Source organism: Montipora capricornis, chromosome 9 (assembly GCF_036669925.1).
Source record: "Montipora capricornis isolate CH-2021 chromosome 9, ASM3666992v2, whole genome shotgun sequence".
Classification (NCBI taxonomy): Eukaryota; Metazoa; Cnidaria; class Anthozoa; order Scleractinia; family Acroporidae; genus Montipora; species Montipora capricornis.
The window spans coordinates 43,916,681-43,926,576 of record NC_090891.1 but is presented as its reverse complement, the minus strand read 5'-3'; the positions used below and the strand labels follow the sequence as shown (position 1 = coordinate 43,926,576).

Genomic DNA, 9,896 nt, shown 5'->3' with positions numbered 1-9,896 from the left:
CGGTTTCTTGCAATAAAATTGACCTTAAAATCTCGAAATTGTTGAAAGAAACTGATGCGCGTGTACAAAGCTGCAAATTTAAAATAATAACTCAATTCGTGCGATTTTTCTAAAGTTAGAACTTCAATACTACGTTAACAAATAACTGGAAATCGTTTTGTTACTAGTAAAGGATATTTCAGTTAGAATTATACTAAAACAATTACATTATTAGCCCTAAATAAAGGCCCTCTAGGCAGGCACTTAAAATGGATGTAGGGTTGTTACCACACATTCTCTTATGGAGTGCTTTAAATTACCTTTATCTCCAGTTATCTTTTGTTTCAGTCCAGTAGCTGCTGACAATGCCAACACCTTAAGAGGCCCTGACAGAGAAAGCGTGTCAGACCCTGGAAATGGGGGTTGGCCAAATTCAATGAAACTTGGTGATGCCATTGACCTTGATGAGTTATTTCTAAATTCGGTTTTATTTGCCTTCACTCTTTCTTCCTTTGAATTTTTTAGGGGGGTCCCATTTTGGAGTCTCAAAGTACAAAAAAACATCCATGTGAGAGTTGACTTCCAAGTCCCATTACGATAAAAGCAGAAAGTTCAAAGGATATCTAATAGTATAGGATGTTTCTACTAAGAACATACTTTTATACCGTTTATGGCTTTGGGGTATATTATTATTGGGATGAGATAGGCATGGCACTGAATGTATGCAAATTTCGACCCCCCTGAAAATACGAAAAATAGGCCAAATTCAAGAAATCATAATTTTTACCTGTAATCCTATTAAGAAAGAAGACACACGTCATGAGTTACCTTTGGGCATCTTCAATCCAAAACAGGATAGAAAAATTTGGGTCAGTAAGCTTTGCTGCTTTTCCGGCATCATTACTACGCAACACTTTTGCAAAATGACCTCATTTGCATAAACAAAATTTTGACTCAAAAATCACTGCTAAATCAGTTTTTTCCCTAGTCTGGCTACCTTTTTAGGCTCTGAAAATAGTCTACTAGTTTACGACTAGTTTCAGGGAAAAATTGCGCCGTGAGTTATAAAATTACTCCTGGCTAATCCATATTTTGGATTTTAAGGTGGCTAGAAAAGTTCCTAGCACTTCCCAGCACTTATACTTTGGTGGGTTAATACTGAAAAGAGCCGAATGAAACAACAATTTTCCTCACAAAACACACGCACGGCTTTTATTCACTCTCCTGCTTTCTGACTTCTCTAAGACAGAGATCTTACTACAACCACGTGGTAATTTCACAACCCATAATGTAACAACATTCGTTCCGTCACAATACTGGCTCTCTTTATCAGTTGATGCAATAAAAATTGTATCAAAGCAATGCCCAATTGTTGAACAAGTTGTGGTCAATCTCTCTACATAAAAAGGTTACCATAGCAACAGTATAACCTGTTAAAACACCCTTAATTTTAGCTTCAAGTGCTTACAACTCAAAAAGGAGGTGACCCTCATTGTTTATCATCGAATTGTGATCAACACTTCAAGCTACAGCTTTCTGGAAAGCTTAAAAATGTTCCATCACAGGGGTCAGAGCTACCTTAAATTTTCCAAATTTAAATTGGCACAGTACCATTTTGATAGAATATCTTTAAACTTTGCAGAAAGTTGTATCTTTGCGTGTTGATCAAAATTCGATAATATAAAATTAAGGTCACCAAGCTGTTTTATTAGTTACAAGCACTTAAAGCCAACATTAAGGGTGTTCAGTTTTAACCACTGAACTGTCGCTATGGTAACCTGTTATGACAATGGATTAAAGGTATAACAATGGTTTCAGCATTCTAGTAAAGAAGTTTGTCATTTATGTACGTTATGGGACACCAAGTGTTGCAATATTTCTAAGCATCTACGATCATAAAATAGAAAACTCGATTGCTTTATTGTACCTTATATAAGACAACATATTATGTTCGCAGACTTAACTTCTTCTGCCTTTAATGAAGGTTAAATATTTTGTGTGGTCTCATACCCTGGATACCAGCAGCAACTCAATGATCATCGCAAAGACAGCTGCATGAAGTAACGAGCTCTTGGAGTGCTTGAATAAAAGTTGCCTTTCGTGAGAGCGGGCCCTTCAAAGCGACGTTAAATTGGTTACACATCGACCTTAAGTCACTTATTTTCAGCTTCGTCAAAAATTGTTCAAATCTACCCTGATGATACAGTTGTTGTACTTTGTGATATTTGGAATCTTGTTAGAAGCAACTTTTGTTGACATCTGAGAGGGATCTACTGTGCACACTGCTACTCGAGTTCCTGTGATGCTGGAGATGATTCAAGTGCATTCTTTACATCTTGGGCTGTCTGTATGTCGTTATTCTCTGCCACATAATTCCTGAGACGCTGCTTGCACGGAGCTATTCGTCGGTCACATAGATCTTTGCCCTCCTGTGGATCAGAAAAATCGTACCTCACAACCTCTATTCCACCACGCTTACTGGTGGAATGTATTGTGGACAACAGGGCGGAATTGTGATAGCATCCTGCATTGTCACTTCTTAGTATTGCTCTTTTCACAGAAGGATGCGTTTCTTTGACGGTGCTTAGAACCTCTTCAAGAATGCAAGAAACAGAAAACCAATCCTGTTTACAACTGTCAAATACAGCTATGTAAGCGTGGATCTGGTATGCGCATTCTGTTGGCTTGCAATCGGGGTGGTCAGATGAATGAACAACTGCTGAAAAATGCCAATTCATTCCTCTCTTGCCAAAAAACTCTGACTGTGTTTCTCTGTATTTCATAGGAAGAAGCTTCATGGCCCAGTCATTGATGACTAAAATGGTTTCACTATTCAGAGCATTCAAAGCATCCTGCCTTGCGATATCTTGCTGAAATGTTCGAAGCAAATGGGATTTCCACCCCTCAATTTCTGTTACGGCATGTTCCCATTCCCACCTTGCTCTTTCCCTTTGCTCTTCTGTCAAACTTATGTCGTTGTTCTCCACTTTCTCTTTAATGCTATTTAGGATTTCTTTAATGCTTTGGCATTGTAAACATACCAGGTCGTGCTCATGGTTGCAAGGGCTGCAAAACTGGTCTTGGCCAGGATCTGATAGGGCAAACTGGATGCAGTGATCAGGACAATGTTCATCGGGACCCAAATTACATTTATAATCACATTTAAGGTATTTCTTTCCTGCTCTTAGTCGTTGGGCAGTTTCTCTTCCCCAATTGCAAGTAGCTCCTGCACCATTAGTTGCTAGCGTTTCAGCAAGCGTCTCTAGTGTTTCAAAGGCGTCAATCCCAGCTGTCGATGTATTGTCCAGACCTTGGAGGAACTTTTGCCTCGAAGCACTGCAACATTCCATGATTCTAAAACAAGTGCGCTCGTTCAGGTGTTCTTTACCTTCCTGTTTGCATTCTTGTTGATACAAATGAATGATTTTGGTTGTTGTCATCGTTCGCACAACTGCTGGTATGGGTAGAGTTACTCCAGAGTTCAGCTTCAGCTTTGTAGTACCAAAGGCAACATCTTGTAGAAATGTGGATCTTGAAATAAAAAGAATGAATTCCCTGACTTTAGCCATGTCTAGACGACATCGAAACAGCTTCTCGGGCACCTTTGTTTCACCAGCACCTATTTCGCTGGCATGCTTTCTGGCATTTTGTATTTGTCGTCTGGAGATGTCAGGGATAAGTTCCTGAAGTTCTGTTTGGCTGTACTTGTCACATATAAGTGAAACTATTTGAATCCGTGTAGATCTATTTTCAGACTCGTTGTACGCCGCTACTATGGCTTCTACCCCATCATCAAGGACTAAAGTATTCTTAGGTCTCTCGTGTGACAGGTGATAGTTGATAACTGATTGCCACAGAGGTCCTTCTTGTGAAGGTGCGACCGTACGCAAAACAAGAGTAATAGCTTCCTCTACTTTCTTTGTGTACTGTCTCTTTGTTTTGTAAGACGTTTCATTCCAATCGTAATCAATGTACTGCAAAAAAGGTTGGAAACTGCCTTCTGAAATGCTAATAAGAGCATTATTCAAGATTGCAAGATGTTTGCGTTGATGTTCACCCTCTGGCAAGTAGACACTGACGTTTTCTTCTTGGGATGAAATGCTTCTTGCTGAAACGAGGATACAGGATATCACAAGCTTCCTGTCTCCTCACTCGAGATTGTCTGGGAACAGATTTGAATGTTGACCCTGTAAGTGGCAATTCATGGGGCTTTGCGTCTTGATCAAGTGATCCCCTGCAAGTTCTGAAGATCACTGCAAAAAGAAGATTATTTGTCAGACAAAGACTCGTTCTTACTAAACTTCAAAAAGTGCAAAGTGACCACCTGAAAGATTATGACTCAATATGAATCCCTTTTGTCTACTAATTACTTACAAAGCCTTGAGAAATACCCCACAAGCAATCTCTGCACCTTTCTCCAGTTTCTCTTTTTTATTGACTCGAGTAGATAGCTTGATTGCAGGCTATGGGTTGACTTATTATTACCTGAGCCAATTGCAACAGTAACACGTGTCTGCTCGTATATTTTACATGCCATCTCTTTGTTTATGCGACGAGGGTTTTTCTTTAGCTTGCTTGCGATTCTCTTTAGTCTTGAGGATTCCACATCGTGGTGGTTAGGATGACAACAGTTAGCCTAGTGGAGAAAATATATACACGTATGTATTTTTTGGCTTTCAATCCGGCGTATCTTTGAACAAAGCTGGTTCAACAATAATCAGCATTTGTTTGGTTCATTACCCTCACTTGGTACATAGTAGTGTACTTGGCACGATGTTTGGGACATATGGTCAACTTTATAACGTCATTACCGCCAAAGGGAATTCCTGCACTGTTGAGAATGAGTTCCCACTCGGCGATAGCAGCTACCCCAGCTTTCGGAATAAAAAGAAGCAAAGCAGTACTTACGGCCGATTCAAATGAGCCCAGAAACCAGCCTAGTAAGTTGGCCCGTTTAGCGAGACGAATTTTGACCACTGTTTTTTGGGAAATCGGGTTTAGCTTGATTATCGCGCAGAACGTTTAGTGACGCAATCACAAGTTAACAGAAAGGCATGGCGTATGGGAAGGTATCCGTGGCTCGTATTTCCAATTGTTTTATTACTGAAAGGTTTTAAATCTCAAACAACAGGGTCAAATTGATTTAAAAAATCTGAGAAAAAACACATAATCAACCTCCGGCCGCTCTTTTAGGAAAATGCTTGCATATTTGAAACCTTTTTCATCAGTCCCGGTAACCTGGTCTGGATACCAGGATGTTAGTCCAGGGTAACAGGGCCAGCCTGCCTTCTTATATGAAAGCAGCAGTATTTTAACAGAGGAAATAGCAGTGAGATAAGAATTCAGTAATGGAGCAGCAGCTCTAAGAGTAACAAGTGTTCAGTCACCTTCCACATCATTACTTCCACTGTAGAACGTACCATACTTTGGCTATTTCTCTCTCCCATAGAAGAAAAAAGCATTTCGTTTGGCAACAGCAAAGAATCTAAAGGTCAGCATTTTTCTCTGACGCAAACAAATGTTTCAAATGATATTGTTATTAAAAGAATGACAGAAGCTGAATAAATTATATTCTTTGACGCTCAAAATAAGGCCAAAAACACCTCGAAATTTGGCTTTCCTATAAATTTCCATGTTATATTGCCAAATGCAACCAATTGCAAATATACAGCTAAACTGGTTAAACCAATTTTACACTGCAATTTGGGGAAACTCAGTGGAAGTGCAAGATTACAAGGATGGAAGTAAATTTGACTTTTTGATAGGGAGTCGAGAAGTCAAGATAGTCCAGTTTCGAGTTCGCCATGGCCGCTGATTAAAAGCACTGAGATGTTTTACTCACTTGTCGTGTTTGTGTGCCTGGCCTTTGGTCGACCTCTCATGCCCGACGCTCCGGAACCTTTATACTTATTCTTGAGCCATGTCCGACGTGCAGGACATTAGAGAAATAATGGCATCGTCACGTAGCGCCCATTTTACAGCGCCACAAGGGTCTGAGTTATTGCCAAATGAACAGTAAGTCATCTTCGAATTCAACTATTTAGCTGCACGTTCTGTAATTGTTCGACCCATGGAGACTGGTGTCAAATTGTAACTAGTCCTCACTACAAACACGGACAACATGAAGAACGACCAGTATTACGGCCTTGCAACATTTTTTCCATTATTTTGCTTCAGAAAACTTACTATATCACTTACTATAATACGATATTTCTTACTATAATACGATTAATTGTTTCTGTAATAGCTGTCTAGCCAGTGTTGTAAGTTAAATTAGTAGTCCCACATCCGGCTTGGCCAGAAGCGTTTTCATGACTCGTATCACGGTTATTTTATTTTCCCTTTATTTTGTTTACACGAAATCAATATTTCTCATTTATAAAACGTTTGCTTTCCCATAAAAAATTATCTAGGCTAGGAAAAAACTGATATAGCAGTGAGTTTTAAGTCAAAATTTTGTTTATACAAATGAGGTCATTTTGCACAAGTGTTGAGTAATAATGATGCCGGGAAAGCAGCAAAGCTTAAGGACCCAAATTTTTCAATCCGGTTTTGGATTATAGACATCCTTAGGTAACTCATGACGTGTGTCTTCATTCGTAATAGGATTACAGGTAACAATTATGGTTTCTTGAAGTTGGCCTATTTTTCGTATTTTCGGGGAGGTCGAAATTTGCTTACATTTAGTGCCATGCCTATCTCTTCCCAATAATTATATCCCCCAAAGTCATCAACCGTATTAAAGTAGGTTCTTAGTAGAAACATCCCACACCATTATATATTCTGTGAGCTTTCTACATTTATTGCAATGGTACTCCAAAGTTAACCCTTATAAGGGTGTTATTTTTGTACTCTGAGACCCCAAAATGGGACCCCCCTGAGAAAATTGAAAGGAAGATAGAACGAAGAAAAATAAAACCGGATTTAATAATAACTAATCAAGGACAATGTCCTCACCAAGTTTCATTGAATTTGGCCAACCCCCATTTCCAAGGTCTGACACGCTTTCTGAGTCAGGGCCTCTTAAGTTTTTCAGTTAATGGATCACACTGGAGCTGTACAAGCGAAACGTTTCGTCACTGATCTCAAAGTCTCCACACTTGTTCATCCCTTCGGGTGGTCGCATCGATATGCCATCAGTCTCATCGACAATCATTGCCATTCCCTCGAGTTGGTGCACTTCTATGTGGCAGTGAAGAAACCACCAACCAGGATTATCAGATAGGAAATTAATGACCACGTACCCCCCAGCAGGAACCATAACTGTGTCCTTTCTGACCGTATGACTATCGATAGAAAAGTTCATTGGCTTGCTCCAACTTGGTCTGGTACATCTGCTTTTGTTGCAGCCCTTTTTAGTACACACAACATCATCGCAGTGTATATCACTGTTATGTTTTCCAACAAAACCACTTGTCCGGTTATATTCTGGATATCCAACATGAACAACATGAAATGTGTGGCCATGGAGATGAATTGGATGGGTGTGGTGGAAAGCGCCAATTGCTGAAAGCACCAGTTGAATAGTTTCCCCTGGTGGAATATCTATGACATAGACACATGAGCACTCGATTGTCGATGGATTGCAGTCGGTCGTAAGGTTACACTTTATGTCCTTTTTTTCAAACTCTTCATGCTGGATTTGAGGAGGAAAAGACGGGAGAATGAAATTGCGCCCATTCACTGAACTTGTTTGAGAGTCACCCTCAAAATTAAAGTTGATGAAATGTCTGCAATCTTTGCAATCTTCTCTGGGGTTTGCATTTGGAAGTTCTTCATCTGGAGTTGGCTCTAGTAAGCGTAGGCTTTTAACATTAATGCAGGTGATGTTATATAATGAATGAAAGTTCTCAAATGGGCAGTTCACTGCTTTGCATGAGGCGTTCTGTGTGCACTGTATGGGAGGAGACTTGTCTTTGATTTTTTGGTATTTTCTTGACGGTACATTAACATCCGGATCATCCGAGTCCCTCAGCTGTTTGTAGTGCAAAATAGCCTCTGCCACATGTCCTAGTGACTGGTAGGGTGGCCCAGTCCCACTGCTATCAATCTCTAGAGTCTCTGCTCGCATCCAGTAGTCATTCAGCTTACTTGTATCGGTTGCATTAAGTAGAAAGTCATACCTCTCTCCTGTATGGATGATGATGTAATCGACGTCTTTTACAGGCTCAAGCCAATAGCCGTCAGTACCGACCACAGTCATTTTATGGCCATCAATAGAGAATCTGTACGCATATAGTCCTTGGGCTCCAATTAGGCGAAAGCGGTATGTCTTTCCCGCTTCAACAGTAAATATACTCAGTCTTGTTTTGATGTATGGAACATCAACATGCCTGCCTTTTCCATTTATAATTCCAGAAAAATACGGGACAGGCCCAGCCCCTCCTCCTTCAAAACTACCGGTGGAGTTATACTTTTCATCATCTGGAGTAGGCACCTCGCCAATTGCTTTGTTTGGATAAAAGCCCAAGTTAGCCTGGATCTTTGTGAACAGGTCCAAGGATGCCTCATGTTGCCAGTCTAGAAGCGTTAAGGTGTGCTTGTCTGGAAGATCTTCAAATGGAACATGAACACCATGCTTTTGGAGTTCAGTTTGGATTTGGTCAATCCTTGTACTATTTTCTTTAACTATAAGCGCACCATAAAGGCCATCTGTTCGTTGCGCACCACTGTGAGAATGGTACCAAAACGTCCCAGAAGGAGTAGCATTGTACATGTATGAAAAGCTCGTTTGAGGCCCTATCTGGCATTGAGTCACTTGCCCCACACCATCCATCCAAGGTGTTCCTCTCTGGTGCATCCCGTGCCAGTGAATTGAAATACCCTCGGAGGTAAGATTGTTGTGAACGTGAACTTTAACAGTTTGCCCTTCGTGAACTATCAAGGTTGGTCCAGGAATCTGTCCATTGACGCCTATCGCCAAACGGTACGTTTTACCATCCACAAACTGAGGATAAGTACATTTGGCGCTGTCCTGCGTTGAACACGTTCTATCTTTTTGCAGTGGCGTAGGTTTCCCAGCTTCGTCGAAATAATAGATTACTCCCTGGGATCCCCGCATAGCAATTCCTGTAGGTTTATCCACCGATAATTTTTGATAGCTGGTGAAGGTTCGAAGTTCGTCAATTTCAAGGTTAAATGTACAACGATCTACATCTGCCCTGCATTCACAACTTGGTTTGCCATATTCACAATTGAGGATTTCTTGATCTACCCGTGTCAGTTTGATGTCTTTTGCATCATAAGAATACTTGTACTCTTCATCAGCATCAAGCCACTTGTTGAGGTGTGGATCATTTGTCATATCTTCGTACTCCCTATCACCACTCTTAGCAGAAGTGCGAAAGGATGCTATATACCAACCGTCATCTCCTCCGTTTTGAGTTTGTAGGTGAATTTCCTTAATGTCAGATAACGACACGCACTGTGTAGCTTGAAACCAGCTTGCAAAGTGTAACTCTCGCATGTAAGGTGTGTCTCGTTTCATAGGGCCTTCAAGTTCCGCCTGAAGTTTCTGGTTATTTGATAGAATCAGTACTATCAAGTGGTTCTCTCCGTACTTTTGTGAGAACCCAGCTCCTACCGTGTCTCCCGTCATTTCATCTACACGTATGTACGTGATACAGGGTTCTGCGACTGCATTGGTGAGGAGGTGCTTTTTGGCATTGTATGGGTAAATATATTCCTCATTGCCGTCTACCCACATACTGAAGCCTGGATCAGTGGTTAGTTTGGTGTACCTTTTATTTGTTCCCGCGGTGTCGGTAGCGATGGATTCTACGTACCATCGGTCATTGCCTCGAGCCTTGAGATAAACTTCCTTGATGTCACGATGAGTGCAGATGAGTTGAGGTGTGAAGTCACTGTGGACCGACAGTTCTATTTTGTATCGTTTACCTCTATAAATGTCGCCTTTC

The 9,896-nt window shown here is 40.7% G+C and overlaps 1 protein-coding gene and 1 pseudogene across 3 annotated transcripts in view; both read right to left on the bottom strand.

Annotated features, from left to right (window-relative positions):
* Positions 1–890: 890 nt before the first annotated feature.
* LOC138016448 (uncharacterized) lies at positions 891–3,908 on the bottom strand (annotated as a pseudogene).
* A 3,099-nt stretch (positions 3,909–7,007) lies between these two features.
* Positions 7,008–9,896, bottom strand: part of LOC138015615 (uncharacterized) — a 22,137-nt gene continuing 19,248 nt past the window's right edge. For all 3 annotated transcript variants that reach the window (XM_068862699.1, XM_068862698.1, XM_068862700.1), the window contains one exon: positions 7,008–9,896. This exon is cut by the window's right edge and continues 130 nt beyond it. In XM_068862699.1, coding sequence (XP_068718800.1) covers positions 7,016–9,896 — 2,881 coding nt within the window. In that variant the 3' untranslated portion in view covers positions 7,008–7,015.